At 47.0% G+C, this 20,962-nt stretch overlaps 1 protein-coding gene across 4 annotated transcripts in view; it reads left to right on the top strand.

Moving 5' to 3' along the window:
• LOC115206262 (breast carcinoma-amplified sequence 3-like) overlaps window positions 1-16,917 on the top strand; it is a 356,706-nt gene extending 339,789 nt beyond the window's left edge. For 3 of the 4 annotated variants that reach the window (XM_029773020.1, XM_029773022.1, XM_029773019.1), the window contains one exon: window positions 16,566-16,917. In XM_029773020.1, the coding sequence (XP_029628880.1) occupies window positions 16,566-16,714 (149 nt within the window). In that variant the 3' untranslated portion in view covers window positions 16,715-16,917. The remainder of the gene's footprint in view (window positions 1-16,565) is intronic. The other variant, XM_029773021.1, reaches the window with a different exon arrangement.
• Window positions 16,918-20,962: the final 4,045 nt, after the last annotated feature.

Here is a 20,962-nt window from a genome sequence, read left to right as displayed (position 1 = left end):
GCAGGGTTATATACACACACGCTGGAGCGAACGCACGCACACACACACACACGTACACCACGTCAACTCACTTCTCACTTCACCTCTTTTTGCACTTTGGGGCTTTAGACCATTGAGAATAAAGACTTGTTGGGTTAACCAGCAGGGGGGGTCACCCCTCTGTCCTCCTCACACTTGTTGGGTTAACCAGCAGGGGGGGTCACCCCTCCATCCTCCTCACACTTGTTGGGTTAACCAGCAGGGGGGGGGGCACCCCTCCATCCTCCTCACACTTGTTGGGTTAACCAGCAGGGGGGGGCACCCCTCTGTCCTCCTCACACTTGTTGGGTTAACCAGCAGGGGGGGGCACCCCTCCATCCTCCTCACACTTGTTGGGTTAACCAGCAGGGGGGGTCACCCCTCTGTCCTCCTCACACTTGTTGGGTTAACCAGCAGGGGGGGGCACCCCTCCGTCCTCCTCACACTTGTTGGGTTAACCAGCAGGGGGGGTCACCCCTCTGTCCTCCTCACACTTGTTGGGTTAACCAGCAGGGGGGTCACCCCTCTGTCCTCCTCACACTTGTTGGGTTAACCAGCAGGGGGGGGTCACCCCTCTGTCCTCCTCACACTTGTTGGGTTAACCAGCAGGGGGGGGCACCCCTCCATCCTCCTCACACTTGTTGGGTTAACCAGCAGGGGGGGGCACCCCTCCATCCTCCTCACACTTGTTGGGTTAACCAGCAGGGGGGTCACCCCTCTGTCCTCCTCACACTTGTTGGGTTAACCAGCAGGGGGGGTCACCCCTCCGTCCTCCTCACACTTGTTGGGTTAACCAGCAGGGGGGTCACCCCTCTGTCCTCCTCACACTTGTTGGGTTAACCAGCAGGGGGGGTCACCCCTCCGTCCTCCTCACACTTGTTGGGTTAACCAGCAGGGAGGTCACCCCTCCGTCCTCCTCACACTTGTTGGGTTAACCAGCAGGGGGGGTCACCCCTCTGTCCTCCTCACACTTGTTGGGTTAACCAGCAGGGGGGTCACCCCTCTGTCCTCCTCACACTTGTTGGGTTAACCAGCAGGGGGGGTCACCCCTCTGTCCTCCTCACACTTGTTGGGTTAACCAGCAGGGGGGTCACCCCTCTGTCCTCCTCACACTTGTTGGGTTAACCAGCAGGGGGGGGGCACCCCTCTGTCCTCCTCACACTTGTTGGGTTAACCAGCAGGGGGGGGCACCCCTCCATTCTCCTCACACTTGTTGGGTTAACCAGCAGGGGGGGTCACCCCTCTGTCCTCCTCACACTTGTTGGGTTAACCAGCAGGGGGGGGCACCCCTCTGTCCTCCTCACACTTGTTGGGTTAACCAGCAGGGGGGGTCACCCCTCTGTCCTCCTCACACTTGTTGGGTTAACCAGCAGGGGGGGTCACCCCTCTGTCCTCCTCACACTTGTTGGGTTAACCAGCAGGGGGGTCACCCCTCTGTCCTCCTCACACTTGTTGGGTTAACCAGCAGGGGGGTCACCCCTCTGTCCTCCTCACACTTGTTGGGTTAACCAGCAGGGGGGTCACCCCTCCATCCTCCTCACACACCATTTGTATACTTCACTGAAAAATATCAGTTGTTCATTTTGGCACCTGCCCCCGGTGTCCTGTTCTAACCTGCTTCACTAGAGACAGATAAACCCAGGGTCCTGTTCTAACCTGCTTCACTAGAGACAGATAAACCCAGGGTCCTGTTCTAACCTGCTTCACTAGAGACAGAGAAACCCAGGGTCCTGTTCTAACCTGCTTCACTAGAGACAGAGAAACCCAGGGTCCTGTTCTAACCTGCTTCACTAGAGACAGATAAACCCAGGGTCCTGTTCTAATCTGCTTCACTAGAGACAGAGAAACCCAGGGTCCTGTTCTAACCTGCTTCACTAGAGACAGAGAAACCCAGGGTCCTGTTCTAACCTGCTTCACTAGAGACAGAGGAACCCAGGGTCCTGTTCTAACCTGCTTCACTAGAGACAGAGAAACCCAGGGTCCTGTTCTAACCTGCTTCACTAGAGACAGAGAAACCCAGGGTCCTGTTCTAACCTGCTTCACTAGAGACAGAGGAACCTAGGGTCCTGTTCTAACCTGCTTCACTAGAGACAGAGAAACCCAGGGTCCTGTTCTAACCTGCTTCACTAGAGACAGAGAAACCCAGGGTCCTGTTCTAACCTGCTTCACTAGAGACAGATAAACCCAGGGTCCTGTTCTAACCTGCTTCACTAGAGACAGAGAAACCCAGGGTCCTGTTCTAACCTGCTTCACTAGAGACAGAGAAACCCAGGGTCCTGTTCCAACCTGCTTCACTAGACAGAGAAACCCAGGGTCCTGTTCTAACCTGCTTCACTAGAGACAGAGAAACCCAGGGTCCTGTTCTAACCTGCTTCACTAGAGACAGAGAAACCCAGGGTCCTGTTCTAACCTGCTTCACTAGAGACAGAGAAACCCAGGGTCCTGTTCTAACCTGCTTCACTAGAGACAGAGAAAGACACTGAGTGCATTCTCTGTACCACTGAAACACACTTAGCTGAGCTGCGAAAAGAAAAGAGAAAAAAAGCAGGGAACCCTGTGAAAGAAAAGAGAAAGTGACATGAGTTGAGGCTGAAGAGTATGGTGCTGAGGAAAAACAAGGGAGAGGGAAAGAAGAGCAATGTCATTATTTCTGCCCCCCAGCACTCCTCCATTCACTGGTGGGTTCGCTCCCTCTCTCTCTCCTTCTTCCTCTCTCTCTCCCTCTCTCTTTCCCTTCCTCTCTCTTTCTCTTTCCCTTCCTCTCTCTTTCTCTCTCTTTCTCTCTCTTTCTCTCTCTCTCTCTCTCTCTCACTCCCTCTTTCTCTTCCTCTCTCACTCTTTCTCTTCCTCTATACCTCTCCCTCTCTCTCTCTGCAGCCAGCCGAGAGCGTGAGAGTAATCCGTGGTGACAGTGTGAGACGAGGAAGAATAATTCCTGTATTCAGAGCCGCCACTGCTTACCCCCTCTTCCTTTTCTCTTATCCTCTCCTCCCTTTCTTTTGCTCTCCTCCACTGATACGTTAGGCCTGGATGTCATTGTAGCATTTATCGTGCCACTCTGCCCTGCTAGCCTAGAGGTGTGTGTGTTTAGTTTTACTATCATGTGTGGACCAGAAGTACTCACAAGGATAGTAAAACAAGGAAAATGTGCCGGCCCCACAAGGAAGAAGGCTATTTTAGGCTTAGGGGGTTAGAGTTTAAGTTAGGGTTAGGGTTATGGGTTAGGGAAAATAGGATTTTGAATGGGAATCAATTGTTTGGTCCTTTCAAGGATAGTAAAACAAGTGTGTGTGTGTGTGTGTGTGTGTGTGTGTGTGTGTGTGTGTGTGTGTGTGTGTGTGTGTGTGTGTGTGAGAGAAAGGGGGGACAGAGTGCCCTAGCCTTTCTCAAATGGTCTTTCTGCGGAGGTTTTTGAAGACCGCACTTAACAGCTTGCTCAGGGGAGAGATGCTGTGAGAGTTCATAAAGAAAGAGAGCGAGAGATGAAGAAAGAGAAACAGGGCTTGGGAGAGAGAGAGAGACCGGGAGAGTCGGAAGCACATCTTATAAATGTGTGTGTGATGTTCAAGGTCTGTTTTGGGTTGTCTAGACAAGACAGCAGTGAAACACTTTCAAACCAGGAGGCATTTTAGAGGAGTGGAATTTAGGAAAAGGACTCTGTATCCGAGTTATGCTCCACTTTAGTCTGTTGTATGATTACTACTTGTATCCTTTAACTATGACTCCACTATTTAAACCTATGACTCTCGCATTCATCTGGAACCATACAGCCTTTCTCCTGTAGCATGAGTAGATGAATAATAAATGCACTGATTGTACTAAATACATCTGTATTTTTACTAAAGCATTCATTTATGCTGGTTCACTCAAACACACGCACACACCTATATGTGCATATGTACAGTACCAGTCAAAATGTTGGACACCTCCTCATTCCAGGGTTTTTCTTGATTTTTACTATTTTCTACATTGTAGAATGATAGTGAAGACATTACAACTATGAAATAACACATATGGAATCATGTACTAACCAAAAAAGTGTTCAACGAATCAAAATATTTTCGTCAAATTAGCCACCCTTTGCCTTGATGACAGCTTTGCATTCTCTCAACCAGCTTCACCTGGAATGCTTTTCCAACAGTCTTGAAGGAGTTCCCACATGTGCTGAGCACTTGTTGGCTGCTTTTCCTACACTCTGCGGTCCAACTCATCCCAAACCATCTCAATTGGGTTGAGGTCGGGTGATTGTGGAGGCCAGGTTGTCTGATGCAGCACTCCATCACTCCTTCTTGGTCAAATAGCCCTTACACAGCCTGGAGGTGTGTTGGGTCATTGTCCTGTTATAGTCCCACTACGCAAACCAGATGGGATGGTGTATCGCTGCAGAATGCTGTGGTAGCCATGCTGTTTAAGTGTGCCTTGAATTGTAAATAAATCACTGACAGTCTCGCCAGCAAAGTACCCCCACACCATCACACTTCCTCCTCCATGCTTCATGGTGGTTGGAACAAAAATTCTCTAATTTGGACTCATCAGACCAAAGGACAGATTTCCACCAGTCTAATGTCCATTGCTCGTGTTTCTTGGCCCAAGCAAGTGTCTTCTTATTATTGGTGTCCTTTAGTAGTGGTTTCTTTGCAGCAATTTGACCATGAAGGCCTGATTCACACAGTCTCCTCTGAACAGTTGATGTTGAGATGTGTCTGTTACTTGAACTCTGTGACGCATTTATTTGGGCTGCAATTTCTGAGGCTGATAATGAACGTATCCTCTGCAGCAGAGGTAACTCTGGGTCTTCCTTTCCTGTGGTGGTCCTCATGAGAGCCAGTTTCATTATAGCACTTAATGGTTTTTGCGACTGCATTTGAAGAAAGTTGATTTGTTTAACACTTTTTTGGTTACTACATGATTCCATATGTGTTATTTCATAGTTTTGATTTCTTCACTATTATTCTACAATGTAGAAAATAGTAAAAATCAAGAAGAACCCTTAAATGGGTAGGTGTTCTAAAACGTTTGACTGGTACTGTATTTACTCACTGCATATGCACATAGAGGCTCTCCTAAACATTCTTTCACACTCTGACACACACAGACATAGTCAGAGAGTGACTCACATTCTCACACACACATATCTGCGCGTAAGGGTATGTCTGTGTATCAATAAAAGATGTGGTATGAATTAGTGATGGGGTACATAATGGACAGGTTGCGTTAAGGAAACAGTGTTCCAGTGGTGTAACAGCTGGCCCAGTCAGGGCTGTCTTCGCATATCACATCTGGACCCAGCAAACACTCATACGCTTTCTTGGAGAGGAGGGAAGGGGAGAGAGGAAAAGGGGTGGATGGAGGAGAACGTGTGGAGTGTTGAGAAGAGATAAATGTCATTTAGCAGACTATTATCCAAAGCGACTTGGTCATGCGTGCATACATTTTACAGTATGTGTGGTTGGTCGCCATGCTCTACCTCCCCTTTCCTCTCCACTCTGCTCCTCTCCTCCCTTCCATCTTTCTCAGAGGAGTTCAACTATTAGTCCACAAGTGTCAAACATATAGGTGTTTTGAGTAAAACAAATTTTTATTTAAAAAAAATTTATGTAGGGAAGGGAATCAGACTCAATATACTTTAAAATGACTAAAACCTTAATCAAAACTGTGTAGAAATGATAATGGACAAAAATGCATAGTTTTTTGACTGTCCAGCTCGATGGTAATCACTAGACATTTACATTTACATTTACATTTTAGTCATTTAGCAGACGCTCTTATCCAGAGCGACTTACAGTAGTGAATGCATACATTTCATACAATTTCATACATATCATACATTTTTTTTTTCTGTGCTGGCCCCCCGTGGGAATCGAACCCACAACCCTGGTGTTGCAAACACCATGCTCTACCAACTGAGCTACAGGGAAGGCTACTAGACAGTAGGGAGCATTGAAAATTACAGAAACGATGGATAGAGGACCATTTTTTCAAAATTTTGACTGCAAGGAATTTTCAGTGCGGCCCTCGTTGCAGACCAAATGCAGCCCCCGGGCAAAATGAGTTCGACTCCCCTGTTTTAGACCAACATAGCCCATGTCCCACGGATACAGCTACCCACTAATTATAACATGTCATTATATCTAATGTCATGGCCCTACTTGAGTGTCCAAGATCAAAGCCAAACCAGAATCACTCTAAATGGCTACATTCAGACAACCAGCTATGATGCAGCCCCCTTCGCTTCAGTGTCATTTTCATACACAGGCTCTAATGTTGTTGTTTTTCCCCTCTTCTCTAAATGGACTCGTTCAGGGTATAGCTAGTGATATTAGGATAAACCTTCTATATACCATGTTCCACTTCTGTTTAAATAGCTGCCGTATTATTAGCTATAAGCTGATTCAGAGACAATGGTACAGGATGCTGTTTCTCCCTCCTCCCGGGCATTTACAACCAGGCTGTATCTTAAATGGCACCCTATCCCTATTTAGTGCACTACTTCTGACCAGGGCCCATGGGGCTGTAGTCAAAAGTAGTGCATGATAGAGACAATAGGGTATCATTTGAGACGCAGCCCCGTCAGTCAAGACTAAATAATGGAATATGGAGTCGGTCAGCTAATTGAATGAGGAGGTGATTAGTAGAAATGGACTGTAATGTTAAGTGGTATGATCCATTGAACCCTGGTCTGTACTTAGAGAGGTAGTGCCCTAAGGCTTAAGCAGCTTACCTGCTACGGTAAGAGCCTGTTTAACCATTTGAAGATAGGCCTATCTCCAGCTTCCTGTGCTTCCCAAATGGCACCCTATTCCCTACATAGTGCACTACTTTTGACCAGAGCTCTTTGGGGAATGGGATGTCATTTGGGGAGCGGGCTCTGAATGGTTGTAGCTACTTTACGGGCTCTATATAATAGTTTATATGGCCAGCAGACAGCCTTGTTGTGTCCTCCCAGTCTTTAGTCTGCTGCTGTTTGCCCACTCTGGGTTAATAGTACCGTTGTTCATGTGTTACCCTTTCTTCCCTGTGTGTTTTCTCAGAAGTTAAAATTCTCAAGTCCATGAGAGCCTATTCATACTTCCATGTTGTTTCTTTTCTCTGCATTTCTTGGGTCAAAAGGACAAACGGACCAAGTTTGCGTGCCAAACAGCACCATATTCTCTTTATAGTGCACTACTTTTGACTATGGCTCATAGGGATCTGGTCTAAAGTAGTTCACAATATAGGGAATGGTTAAGGGTGCCATTTTGGATGAATACAATGTCTTGCTCTCAGGGGTCATGTCCCAGGTCAAGAGGTCAACATCAGCAGTGCTTTTCTGAAGGGAACAAGGAAGTTAGTTTCTATTGGCTCCACATTCAGCATGAACTGTACTGTAGATCGACAAGAATCAGCTTACATTGATGAAAGCTATTATACTGTACATTATAATGTACATAATGGCAGTCTATAGGACAAGGATGCTCTTGCATGCATTCAGTATTTAGCCTCTGGTCTTGCAGTGAGTCTCCTCTGTTCTCTTTGTCCTGGACCCCTTTATGTTTCTTTAACTCTGACTCTTTCTCTCTCCGTGACCTCTGTGTGTCCTCTCTCTTGACCCCTGCCTCAACCCGGGTGTCTCTCAGTTCTAGCCAATTCCGAGGTTGATACAGTCAGCCTCCAGCCAATAGGGAGGCTGACATGGCCCGTTTGCACTCTGCTGCTAATGGAGAGCCGTCCGAGCCTCCTCCTTCCTCTTTCACAGCCCTGTCCCCCGACCAAGGAACACAAGTGTGCTTTCATTCTCCTCCCGGTTCCGCTAAGCACCCTTACCACACAGACAGGGCTGGCTGGGATAAGGGGGGGTGTAAACGGAAAGAAGAGGTGAGGGGTGGCAGGGTGTCCCAGGCCAGAGAGCATGTGTAGCTGTGGCCTGTAGTTGTGTCCCCTGAAGTGAAGGGACAGCAGGGGACTATGAGGGGGTACAGATCTGTGGTGTTGGGTATTATCATGGAATGTTCCGTAGGAGTATGTTAGATGTTTCTCACACACACACACCCACCCACTCAGCACTGCAGCACCTCAGCTCCAGTAGAAAGGTAACGAGTGAGTGGCCTGACGTGATGTGCCTGATTGTAGTGAAAGTCCCCTTCACAGCAGAAGAGCACCGTACACACACCACCACCATCTGCTCAGCTGAGCCCTCTGTCTCAACACACAGCAGAAGAGCACCGTACACACACCACCACCATCTGCTCAGCTGAGCCCTCTGTCTCAACACACAGCAGAAGAGCACCGTACACACACCACCACCATCTGCTCAGCTGAGCCCTCTGTCTCAACACACAGCAGAGAGGACTTGTCTGGGGGTTAAAGTTGTGGTAATAACATCCTGTTTTCAGATTTAGTTCAGAGGTCGAGGTCCAGAGGTATGTTTGTGTGTGGTTCTGTCCCATTTTGACCAGTTGTGTCCTGTGGGTGGAGAGGGTATTATTTGGGTGGTGGTCTGTTTGTGAGTGTCTGTGTATTTAGAGAGGATGGTGTGGTGGATTTTCAACAGCTAGCCAAATCATCTGTGTGAGCAACTAATTAGGAAGTCTCCTCTAAATCCAATGTGGCTTAAATATAAACATAGACTGACAACAGCTTGACACACACACACACACACACACACACACACACACACACACACACACACACACACACACACTTTCTCTCTTCCACACACCCAGCGAGGGGGTAATGATGAGGGACAATCAGTGTGTATGGTATAGCGTTTCACAGCATCCTGATGTATAGCAGGGCTTTAAAACCAGTACCAGCTCTTTACCAGAGAGATGAGTGGAAGTAAGGAGGAGGAGGGAGGGAGGGAGGGGAGGGAGGGAGGGAGGGGGAGGGAGGGAGGGGGAGGGGGGAGGGAGGGAGGGAGGGAGGGAGGGAGGGGGAGAAGAGAGAGAGAGAGAGAGAGAGGAGAGAGAGAGAGAGAGAGAGAGAGAGAGAGAGAGAGAGAGAGAGAGAGAGAGAGAGAGAGAGAGAGAGAGAGAGAGAGGAGAGAGAGAGAGAGAGAGAGAGAGAGAGAGAGAGAGAGAGAGGAGAGAGAGAGAGAGAGAGAGAGAGAGAGAGAGAGAGAGAGAGAGAGAGAGAGAGAGAGAGAGAGAGAGAGAGAGAGAGAGAGAGAGAGAGAGAGTATCTCCATGCAGCAGGCCTGGTGTAATGAGGTCTGATTGGAGATGAAGCAGTCCACCGTTTATCTGCTGACCCATGAGAGTGTGTGTGTGGCCCCAGAGCCAGCTGGGGCCTATTGTGGGATTAAAGTTAAAACTCAAAAACATTCAGTTGGGATAAGTATAGTATCGGTGTGTGTTACTGTCTCACTCCCAGACTCTCTGAGATGATGGAGAGGAAAGAGCGACAAGAAAGTGGCATCTCCTCCTCGCTCCTCTCCTGTCCTGTCCTCCTGTCCTCCTCTCCTGTCCTCTCCACCTCTCCTGTCCTCGCTCCTCTCCTGTCCTCCTCGCTCCTGTCCTCTTCACCTCTCCTGTCCTCACTCCTCTCCTGTCCTCCTCCTCCTCACTCCTCTCCTGTCCTCTCCACCTCTCCTGTCCTCTCCTCCTCACTCCTTTCCTGTCCTCTCCTCCTCACTTCTCTCCTGTCCTCTCTTCCTCACTCCTCTCCTGTCCTCTCCACCTCTCCTGTCCTCTCCTCCTCGCTCCTCTCCTGTCCTCCTTCTCTTCTCCTTGCTCTTCGCTCCTGTCCTCTCCTCCTCTCTTCTCGTGTGTCCTTTCTTCCTCTCTCCTGTGTTCTCCTCCCCGCTCCTCTCCTGTCCTCACCTCCTCTCTCCCCTCCTCGCTCCTCTCCTCTCTCCTCTCCTGCCCTCCTCTCTCCTCTCCTGCCCTCTCCTCGCTCCTCTCCTCCTCGCTTCTCTCCTGTCATCTCTCCTCTTCTTTCCTCTTTTCTCCTCTCCTCGCTCTCCTATCCTTTCCTCTCTTCTCTTCGCTCTCCTGTCCTCTCCTGCTCTCTCCTCCTCTCTTCCTCACTCCTCTCCTGTCCTCTCCTCTCCTGCTCTCTCCTCCTCTCTCCTCTCCCTTCTCCTCTCCTGTCCTCTCCTCCTCTCTCCTCTCCTCAGCTCAGACCCACTGATTAAGAGATGCTGTGTTTTCTCTTTGACCCCTCTCTCCACTCCTCTCAACTTAATATGGCCCCCACACCACATCCTACACACACTCCACAAACACACACACATACATACATACACAGACTGCAAACACACACAGCACAAAGACACAAAACATGCTCTCAGTGAGGAGGATTGCATGTTTGTATGTTGATTCGGTGTGTGAGTGCAATTGTACATGTGTGTGTTTTGCTTGAGTGAGCGCGGGTGTGTGAGCGTGTGTGTGTGTGTGTGTGTGAGCTTGCGCCAGACTTAAGTGACAAGAGGAGAGTTTAAGAGGATTAGGCCATTGACAGGATGCTGGATCATTTCTGGACATTATTTCCACAGTCAGTCCACTTGGTAATGATGTGTTTACTGAGCCCTGTAGAACTGTTATTGCATTTTGCCACAAAGCTTAACTCCCTCGCTGGATTGTACCATGAGGCCAAATATAGTCCATTCAGTCTCACGTCACGGCTTCGTCATATTCGGACAGGGACGGAGTGGCCATAGGACAGTTCTGCAAATGCCAGATGTGCTGGTCCATCTTTAGCCCAGTCACCCTGTTTAAATTAGTATTTTATTTCCCTGTATTCAGCTTGCTGTTTGTCCAGGCTTTGACCCTAAGTATTTGTGTTTTAATGGAAAGTGTCAAGTTTTACATTCATTGTAATTATTACATGTAACTACATTAGTTATGGGAATGAAAATGTAAATATAGTAACCAATCTGAAACAGAATGTGGTGGATTTTTGTTTCTTTAGAATTAGCCATTGTCATGTAGGTACTATGCAGTTACCATGTACAGCTGAGTGAATCAGCCTGGTTAACATACTAGTTGTAGTGTTAACCAGGCTGATTTCAGGGGGATGGGATTAGTTGGTGTTAACTACATGTCATAAGGTTAGCTCTATGTCAAGTGTTACAGAGCTTAGATCAACGTTAGAGCAGAGGGGATTGTGTTGAGGTTGTGAGCATCAGGGTGGGTGTTGATGTTATCAAGAACAACATCTGATCCAGGGATCAACTTATTGGAAGGAAACCCTACTTAGGACTATTATGAGTTAGAACAAGAATGGTTTAGGGGTTAGGAGATAGGGGTTAGGAGAGAGGGGTTAGGAGAGAGGGGGTAAGGGTTAGGAGAGAGGGGTAAGGGTTAGGAGAGAGGGGGTAAGGGTTAGGAGAGAGGGGGTAAGGGTTAGGAGAGAGGGGGTAAGGCTTAGGAGAGAGGGGGTAAGGGTTAGGAGAGAGGGGGTAAGGGTTAGGAGAGAGGGGGTAAGGGTTAGGAGAGAGGGGGTAAGGGTTAGGACTTGACACAGTTCATTGCGAACTGTGTCAAGTCCAATTATTCCTAACAAAGGCCGTAATTAATTATGACATAACATTTAAGGTTGTACAATGTAACAGCAATATTTAGACTTAGGGATGCCATCCGTTAGATAAAATACAGAACGGTTCCGTATTTCACTGAAAGAATAAACGTTTTGTTTTCGAAATGATAGTTTCCGGATTCAACCATTTTAATGACCAAAGGCTCGTATTTCTGTGTGTTATTATGTTATAATTAAATCTATGATTTGATAGAGCAGTCTGACTGAGTGATAGTAGGCACCAGCAGGCTCGTAAGCATTCATTCAAACAGCACTTTTGTGCGTTTGCCAGCAGCTCTTCGCAATGCTTCAAGCATTGTGCTGTTTATCAACTCCCGAGATTAGGCTGGTGTAACCGATGTGAAATGGCTAGCTAGTTAGCGGGGCTAATAGCGTTTCAAACGTCACTCGCTCTGAGACTTGGAGTAGTTGTTCCCCTTGCTCTGCATGGGTAACGCTGCTTCGAGGGTGGCTGTTTTCGATGTGTTCCTGGTTCGAGCCCAGGTAGGAGTTGGACTGCATCCAATTTGTTGAGTAGAGTGTTGGAGGCTATTTTGTAAATGACATCGCTGATGTCGACGATCGGTAGGATAGTCAATTTTACGAGGGTATGTTTGGCAACATGAGTGAAGGATGCTTTGTTTGCGAAATAGGAAGCCAATTCTAGATTACGGGCGGGCAGGTGTGGGCATCGATAGGTTGAAGAACATGCATTTAGTTTTACTTGCATTTAAGAGCAGTTGGAGGCCACGGAAGGAGTGTTGTATGGTATTGAAGCTCGTCTGGAGGTTAGTTAGCACAGTGTCCAAAGAAGGGCCTGAAGTATTCCGAATGGTGTCGTCTGCGTAGAGGTGGATCAGAGAATCACCAGCAGCAAGAGCGACATCATTGATGTATATAGAGAAGAGAGTCGGCCCGAGAATTGAACCCTGTGGCACCCCCATAGAGACTGCCAAAGGTCCGGTCAACAGGCCCTCCGATTTGACACACTGAACTCTGTCAGAGAAGTAGTTGGTGAGCCAGGCGAGGCAGTCATTTGAGAAACCAAGGCTGTTGAGTCTGCCGATAAGAATGTGGTGATTGACAGAGTTGAAAGCCTTGGCCAGGTCGATGAATACAGCTGCACAGTATTGTGTCTTATCGATGGCAGTTATGATATTGTTTAGGACCTTGAGCGTGGCTGAGGTGCACCTTGAGCGTGGCTGAGGTGCACCCATGACCAGCTCGGAAGCCAGATTGCATAGCGGAGTAGGTACGGTGGGATTCGAAATGGTCGGTGATCTGTTTGTTAACTTGGCTTTCGAAGACCTTAGAAAGGCAGGGTAGGATAGATATAGGTCTGTAACAGTTTGGGTCTAGAGTGTCTCCCCCTTTGAAGAGGGGATAACCGCGGCAGCTTTCCAATCTTTGGGGATCTCAGACGATACGAAAGAGAGGTTGAACAGGCTAGTAATAGGGGTTGCAACAATGGAGGCGGATAATTTTAGAAAGAGAGGGTCTAGCCCAGCTGATTTGTAGGGGTCCAGATTATGCAGCTCTTTAAGAACATCAGCTATCTGGATTTGGGTGAAGGAGAAATGAGGGAGGCTTGGGCGTGTTGCTGTGGGGGGTGCAGGGCAGTTGACCGGGGTAGGGGTAGCCAGGTGGAAAGCATGGCCAGCCGTAGAAAAATGCTTATTGAAATTCTCAATTATCGTGGATTTGTCAGTGGTGACAGTGTTTCCTAGCCTCAGTGCAGTGGGCAGCTGGGAGGAGGTGCTCTTATTCTCCATGGACTTTACAGTGTCCCAGAACTTGTTTGAGTTTGTGCTACAGGATCCAAATTTCTGTTTGATAATGCTAGCCTTAGCTTTCCTAACTGCTTGTGTATATTGGTTCCTAACTTCCCTGAAAAGTTGCATATCACGGGGGCTGTTTGATGCTAATGCAGAACGCCACAGGATGTTTTTGTGCTGGTCAAGGGCAGTCAGGTCTGGAGTGAACCAAGGGCTATATCTGTTACTGATTCTGCATTTTTTGAATGGGGCATGCTTATTTAAGATGGTGAGGAAGGCACTTTTAAAGAATAACCATGCATCCTGTACTTACGGGATGAGGTCAATATCCTTCCAGGAGGTCAGAACGCTCGGATTAACCCTACTCCTCGGCTAGAGGGTCCAGTGTACGCTCTGAACGCTCCGAGAGCAAAATGCTCTGAATTTCCGAGCTCTCTCTGAGCACGCTCAGACACTCCAGAGGGAATTTATGAACACACCCTGTGAGTCATCGTACCCATAAAACCTAGCGGTCAAACAGGGAAATGATTCCAATCGTTTTTTTCCCATTCATTTTTCCCATATTTAGAAACACTTAAAATAAGGGTTGTGTTTCATGTGGGCTTACCCTAGTGTGACGTTTTAATAACCAAGTAAATCTCACTAAGAACAGGTAACCTTTATTAATATATTTGCCTGTATTTACCCCCCCAAAATGAAATGCTAATTAGCTGCTAATGTGGCTATCATAAAGAACTACAAATGCCATGATGATCTGGGCTGGGATATGGAGAGAGGGGCTAGGGTCAGTAGAGGGGCTAGTGGTTAGTAGAGGGGCTAGGGGATGTGCTAAGGGTTAGGATAGAGGGCCTAGGGGTTAGCAGAGGGCCTAGGGGTTAGCAGAGGGCCTAGGAATTAGCAGAGGGCCTAGGGGTTAGCAGAGGGCCTAGGAATTAGTAGAGAGTGGCTAGAGGAGGGGCTAGGGGTTAGTAGAGGTGCTAGGGGAGGGGCTAAAGGTTAGCAGAGGGGGGCGAGGGGTTAGCAGGGGGGCTAGGAGAGGGGGACTAGGTGAGGGGGACTAGGAGAGGGGCTAGGAGAGAGGGGTTAGGAGAGAGGGGCTAGGGGTTAGGAGAGGGTGACTAGGAGAGAAGGACTAGGGGTTAGGAGAGGGGGACTAGGAGAGAGGGACTAGGGGAGAGGGACTAGGGGTTAGGAGAGTGGGACTAGGAGAGAGGGACTAGGGGTTAGGAGAGGGGGACTAGGAGAGAGGGACTAGGGGAGAGGGGCTAGGGGTTAGGAGAGAGGGGCTAGGGGTTAGGAGAGAGGGGCTAGGGGTTAGGAGAGAGGGGCTAGGGGTTAAGAGAGAGGGGCTAGGGGTTAAGCGTGTGGGCGAGGGGTTAGGAGAGGGAGACTAGGAGAGAAGGACTAGGGGTTAGGAGAGGGGAGCTAAGAGAGAGGGGATAGGGGTTAGGAGACAGGGGCTAGGGGTTAAGAGAGGGGGGCTAGGGGTTAAGAGAGGGGGCTAGGGGTTAGGAAAAGGGATAGAAGATAGTCCAGAGGAGAAGAAGAAGCGGGAGGTAAGTTGTATAGTCTGGGCTCTGTCAGAGAGACACCAGCACCTCTACATCATTGCAGCTGAGTAACTGATATCATTAGACATGACCCATATCATTACTGATTAATCCACACTTAATGTTTGTCTGCATGTGTGTACGCGTGTGTGCGTACATGTGTGCGTGTGTCTGTGTGCTTGCAGTGATTGCATGAGAGTGAAACCCCAATGTGGAACAGTAGTCGTCAGCCCCTGGGATTACTGTTCTGCTGTGACTGTGTTTCTGCTGCTTGTATCCAAGCAAATGAAAAAGGGAGGGAGGTGGGATAGAGTAACATGTGGAACAGAGTGGTGTGTTGTGTGGATTCTGTGGAAGGTAGGAAGGTAGGACGGCTTTGTGTAGCTCGAAGGATCTGAAGCCAACAGCTACTGTTTCCCGTGGGACATTCTCATGGCTCCAGTATAACCTCTTCCTTCAGTCCACACTGCCTGGTTTACGTATGTCATGGATTGGGTTTATACAAGGCTTTTACAGCTGCTTCAAGTGTTTTACGTTGAATGGGAATGTGATCACTGATATCTGAAGTGAGCACGTTTTTGAGTTAAGTATTCATTTGTATGGTGGAACGCTTGTAAGTGTGTGTGTCTGTGCGTATGCGTGTTCGTGTCTGGCCTCTGCTTTTTCTCAGGCCGGTCCTGGCCTAGTCTGGCCTCTGCTTTTTCTCAGGCCGGTCCTGGCCTAGTCTGGCCTCTGCTTTTTCTCAGGCCGGTCCTGGCCTAGTCTGGCCTCTGCTTTTTCTCAGGCCGGTCCTGGCCTAGTCTGGCCTCTGCTTTTTCTCAGGCCGGTCCTGGCCTAGTCTGGCCTCTGCTTTTTCTCAGGCCGGTCCTGGCCTAGTCTTCCCTTGGCATTCTTCATTCTCTCTGAGCTGAGTGTCTAAAATAGGATTCATGAGCACCAGTCACAGGGGTATGTGGGCAAACTAACTCTCACAAACCCACATACACCCACCTCCCAACCCTTCACGCACACGCTACTGACCCCACCCATACACCCCCCCATCGTCATCATATATACCATCATCAATATGACTGGTATATATGTTTGATCTGTGTGAAAATGCATCACGTGGATCACTGCCTTCATTCCTTCCTCACACCATGCCAGTCTGCACCCATCTTGGCGGATATGTTTTACAACATGTCGTCTCTTTAATATGTTCCGTATGGCCATAGACTGACGTAACAGTTTCCTGTGAATGGTGTTGGAGCAGTCTGTCAGACAGTGTGTCAATCTACACAGGAGCAGACTGCTAGCTGGCATACTGTACTGTTACTACTGGGATGGTTAATGAATCAGGTTGAGAGTCAGTGTGTTTGACAGTGCAGACCAACCAACCCAGAGACATGGTAGTGGAGGGAGTCTGATCTAGTGGAGGGAGTGGCGTTTTGGGCCCTGTCCAGAAACACCCCCTAGCCCTTGTCCCCTATAGACACTTCATCTGTTGCAGAGTTGGATAGGGAGACGCAAAATGCTTGTAGCTCTGCCTTGGCCTCTGGTAAAGACAACATCTGGCAGCTTTATATGTGAATGTACATTTTTATTGGTTTGGTACACAGACAGAAACAAGACAAAATCCCACTCAGCACTACATAATCTACTTACACCGTTACAACACTTTCAATGTACAGCTCATAGAAGATTGGAATTTTCATTGTGTGTGTGCACCTCTGTTTCTCCCCCACAGAGCTCCAGAGGGAGGGCAGTATTGAGACTCTCAGCAACAGCTCTGGCTCCACCAGCGGCTCCATCCCCCGTAACTTTGAGGGTTACCGCTCTCCACTGCCCACCAACGAGAGCCAGCCCCTCAGCCTCTTCCCCTCCGGATTCCCCTAGAGGAGACTAGGAGACAGCCTGCCTACCGCCCTACAAGACCTGGGGTCAAATACTCTTTTAAGTCTTTCAAATGCTTTGAGCGTTTGCTTTAGTCTGCCTGGGGTGCCTGATGGGAGGGGGCTACATTTTACAACTATTCTATTGGTTACAACTATTCTATTGGTTCCAGACAAGCTCAATAAAGCCCAGATAAAGTATTTGAACCCAGGTCTGCTACCTACCATCCATCCTACCGCTTCACACAGCACAGCCAGACAGTCCTGATGTCTTCTGGTCTCTCGCTATGTTGATGTTCATTAGGATGTTATTGTGAGCAGTGGTTCCCTCCTCATGTTCCCTCCTCTCTCTTTCCTTATCCAGGAACTGTCCAGTGTTACTCCCACATACGTGTGTGTGTGTGTGTGTGTGTGTGTGTGTGTGTGTGTGTGTGTGTGTGTGTGTGTGTGTGGGTGTGTGTGTGTGGGTGTGTGTGTGTGTGTGTGTGTGTGTGTGGGGGGGGTGTGGGGGTGTGGGTGTGTGTGTGTGTGTGTGTGGGGGGGTGTGGGTGTGTGTGTGTGTGTGTGTGTGTGTGTGTGTGTGTGTGTGTGTGTGTGTGTGTGTGTGTGTGTGTGTGTGGATGTGTCACATGGTGTGTGTTTCATTTTGGGTATGTGTGCGTGCGAATAAAAAGTGCCCTGATGATTTTGTGTTAGTCACAAAATGCACCCTATTCCCAATATAGTGCACTATAAAGGGAATAGGCTGCCATTTGGAACGCATCCCACCTCTAGGTAGATACACTTTTTGGGGCTTTTAGTGACAGAAACAGGCTCAAAACAAAATGTTTGTTGCTGATTGGTTTACTGCACATTTGAAATAGTTGAAGTCTGTTATTTAGCTAGACGTGTTTTTATGGAGTTGATTAACTACGTGTCACTTTGACTTTTTCACAAGCTTGTAAATGGTGATGGACCTAATGTAGCTGTAGTTGTTTTACTTCTGAAGATAACGACCTAGCTCAGCATGCGCTGTAATGTATATTAGCTTTGCTTATTAAGACCAAATCACTTCCATGTATGGTTTTCTCTTCATTTGGTAACTTTGATGGTTTCGGTGGGTATCTTTTTAGTTTGTTGAGTCGAGTGTCTTCTGATGATTTCATCTTGCTTTGATTATGATTTTCTTTTTCTTTTTTGCAAAAAAAACAGAGGTTAGTGCTTTAACAATAGAAAAGGCTTATTCCTCTCTTGCGTGCACACACACACACACCTCAAACACAAGCAAACGCTTGTATGCTGAATAACTACTTTGCCAGCTTGCTTTTATTAATGAATGGGTCATTGCTAGACTTGACCAGACCACATGGGACTTGATATGAAGTGTGATCTGATGCACTAGTGAGAACAGAAAGATAGACTTACCTTTTAGACTTAAAACAGGTTCTAAATATTTGGTCACTGATTTTGTATTCAGTGTTTATCAACATTTTTATTTTATATCACGATACAATCCTAGTCCTTTGTCTGGGGAATGGATGTCTGGTTGACTACACGGGTCTGTTCAGAAAAACGCTATGTTACAGGACTTTCAGGTAGAAATGCATTTTATAGAACATGATTCCTCTCTGTCCTGTAGGAAAAGGGGTCATTACAGATCTATATATTACATTTCTATCTGCAATGTTTGGAATGTTTCACCCTACTGAACACAGCCATGTTCCCGTAATTCTGCATGTTGAATGAGTTGATGGCTACTGCTGCTTGGTCACTGGACAATGTAACATAAGAGGCATGATGAATTTATTCCTTTTAATGCAGAACACATGGGTATTAATACATTTTTACTAATATTGGTTTTGTAAAATACCAAATCGTTATTTGCTATACATTCATGTTAATGAAATGTATTGATGTGTTATCATCCCTGAATACTCAATGATTTCATATATGCTAAATAAATATAACACCTGCATAGTCATTGTTTCAATCACGTGAACAAAAGTTATCAGCAAGTGCTTTTGTAAATGGAAAGTGACTTCTCGTTTAATTTAAAGAAAGTAAATAAACCACACCAAAGCCCGTGCACATTTTCTGCCAGTTTATTGTGGAAAAGCAGACCGTGAATACAACACTCTAAAACTTATCACTCAGATCAAGAGTCAAATGAATTTCAAAATGTTCAAAAATCACTACAAGACTAATTGATGTAGGGCTTGTATTGTATTGGCTGAAATTCTTTAAATAGACAATTCTGTGAACTGTCTTGTGCAACTGTCTTGTTTAAATGCAATTCACTTACCTTAGACAGGAGCAAAACTGGAGCTGAGACTGAAACAACAGCCATGTGAATGTGTTTGAGCAGGCATACTCATGCCAGCAAGCACTGGCTCTGCTCTCTTCAGGTTGTTTTCTCCATACAAAAAAGAATGAATAGAACGCGCTTGGAACCTCTAACCCTGCCATTTTAGACCGGTAAACTTATACGTACACTTACAATGTCTGCCTGGTATTGTGATGGAATCATTTCCATGGCAAGAATGTTCATTCAAATGAATGCATTTTTTTGTAATGTCAGTTGAGTTGAATCAACAAATCACAGCACATTTTGATGGGTAGGTATGCTTCCTGATTTTACTTGTCCACCGATAGAGTAGCCCATTATGGGTGCATTCATAAATTCACTCTGGCTATCTATTACAATTTCAGAGCACTCTTGTCTGAGTGTGCCAGAGTGCAGAATAACTGATGAATTTACAAACGCTCAACTCCCGTTGAAAAAGCGTAATTAATAGTTGCTAGCAGCACAGTAACAGTCACCAACACTCTGGATAACATAAACAGCCTGATCAACTCTGCTAGGGTGAGTAAAATGGTCAGCGTGAGGTGTTCTCTCATTGTGTCTGGAAGTAGCTAGCAAGTTAGCCAACGTTGGCCAGTTAGCTTGGGTGCTTGACTGCCGTTGTGAGGTCAGAACGCTCGGATCAACCCTACTCGGCTGGAGCGTCCAGTGTACGCTCTGAATGCTCCGGGAGCAAAATGCTCTGAATTTCCCAACGAGCACACTCAGGCACTCCAGAGTGAATTTACGAACACACCCTATGAGTCATAATACCCATAAAACCTAGCAGTCAAACAGGGAAATGGTTCCAATCGTTTTTCCACCATTTTTCCCATAGGGGATTTAGAAACACTTAAAATAAGGGTTGTGTTTCATGTAGGTTTACCCTGGTGTGACGTTTTGATAACCATGTAAATCTCTGTAAGATATATTATTAATATATTCACCTGTATTTACTCCCCAACAATGAAATGCTAATTAACTGCTAATATGGCTATCATAAAGAACTACAAATGCCATGATGATCTGGGCGAGACTGCCGAATCGAGGCAAAGGTAAGAATCTCTGAATTAACTATCTAATGTTAGCAAAATGTAGTAATTAATAAATTGGCTAAATTTATTTAAATAGAGAATTCTGTGAACTGTCTTGTGCAAGTTTTAAATTGACACAATATCTGTTAACAAAGGTGTCAGCTAGAGATGACGTGCAGGAGCTTGCAGGGATTTGTATTTTTGCATGTCTACTTTGATGCTAATTAGCACTTTCGAATCTGAGAGTAAATACAGCCGAATATATTGATAAAAGTCACCTTCTCCGAGAGAGATTTACATGGTTATCAAAACATCACGCCAGGGTAAACCTACACAAAACACAGCCCTTATCTTAAGTGTTTCTAAAATCCCCTATGGGGAAAAAATGTATTGTGGAAAGACGATTGGAACCATTTCCCTGTTTGACCGCTAGGTTTTATGAGAGTTATGACACCTCCACTGTGAGGCTCTATTATGGCATAATTGACTCGAATGGGGACGCCTGTTCTTTCCATTATATTTCTATGGTTTGCCCTCTGATGCTCCCCTGGTGCCCCCACACTGTGACATGGTGCCTTGCAATGTCACTCTGAGTCTAAGGGGACCATGCCCAGGCCAGTGCCCCAGCTGGCACCTCTACCAGGGGCAGGGGCCTGGTAAGGAGGGCACACCTTAACTAATCATTTCACATCTGAAAAATTGTACCTGTGTTCTTATTGGTCAAGTACAAATGGTACCTCCCTATTTCAAAACGTTGTTTGCCTCCTTAACAGGCCCCTGGTCTTTACCCTCCTCTCCTGTGACAGTCTCCATTAATACCCATCCTCCTCTGTCAGCAAACTCTGTGAATAGGAGCAAAGAGAGGAGAGAGAAGGTTGGCACCAGGAGAGAAGCATCA

Source organism: Salmo trutta, chromosome 13, assembly GCF_901001165.1.
Source record: "Salmo trutta chromosome 13, fSalTru1.1, whole genome shotgun sequence".
Lineage (NCBI taxonomy): Eukaryota > Metazoa > Chordata > Actinopteri > Salmoniformes > Salmonidae > Salmo > Salmo trutta.
This window is presented reverse-complemented; position numbering and strand designations above follow the sequence as displayed.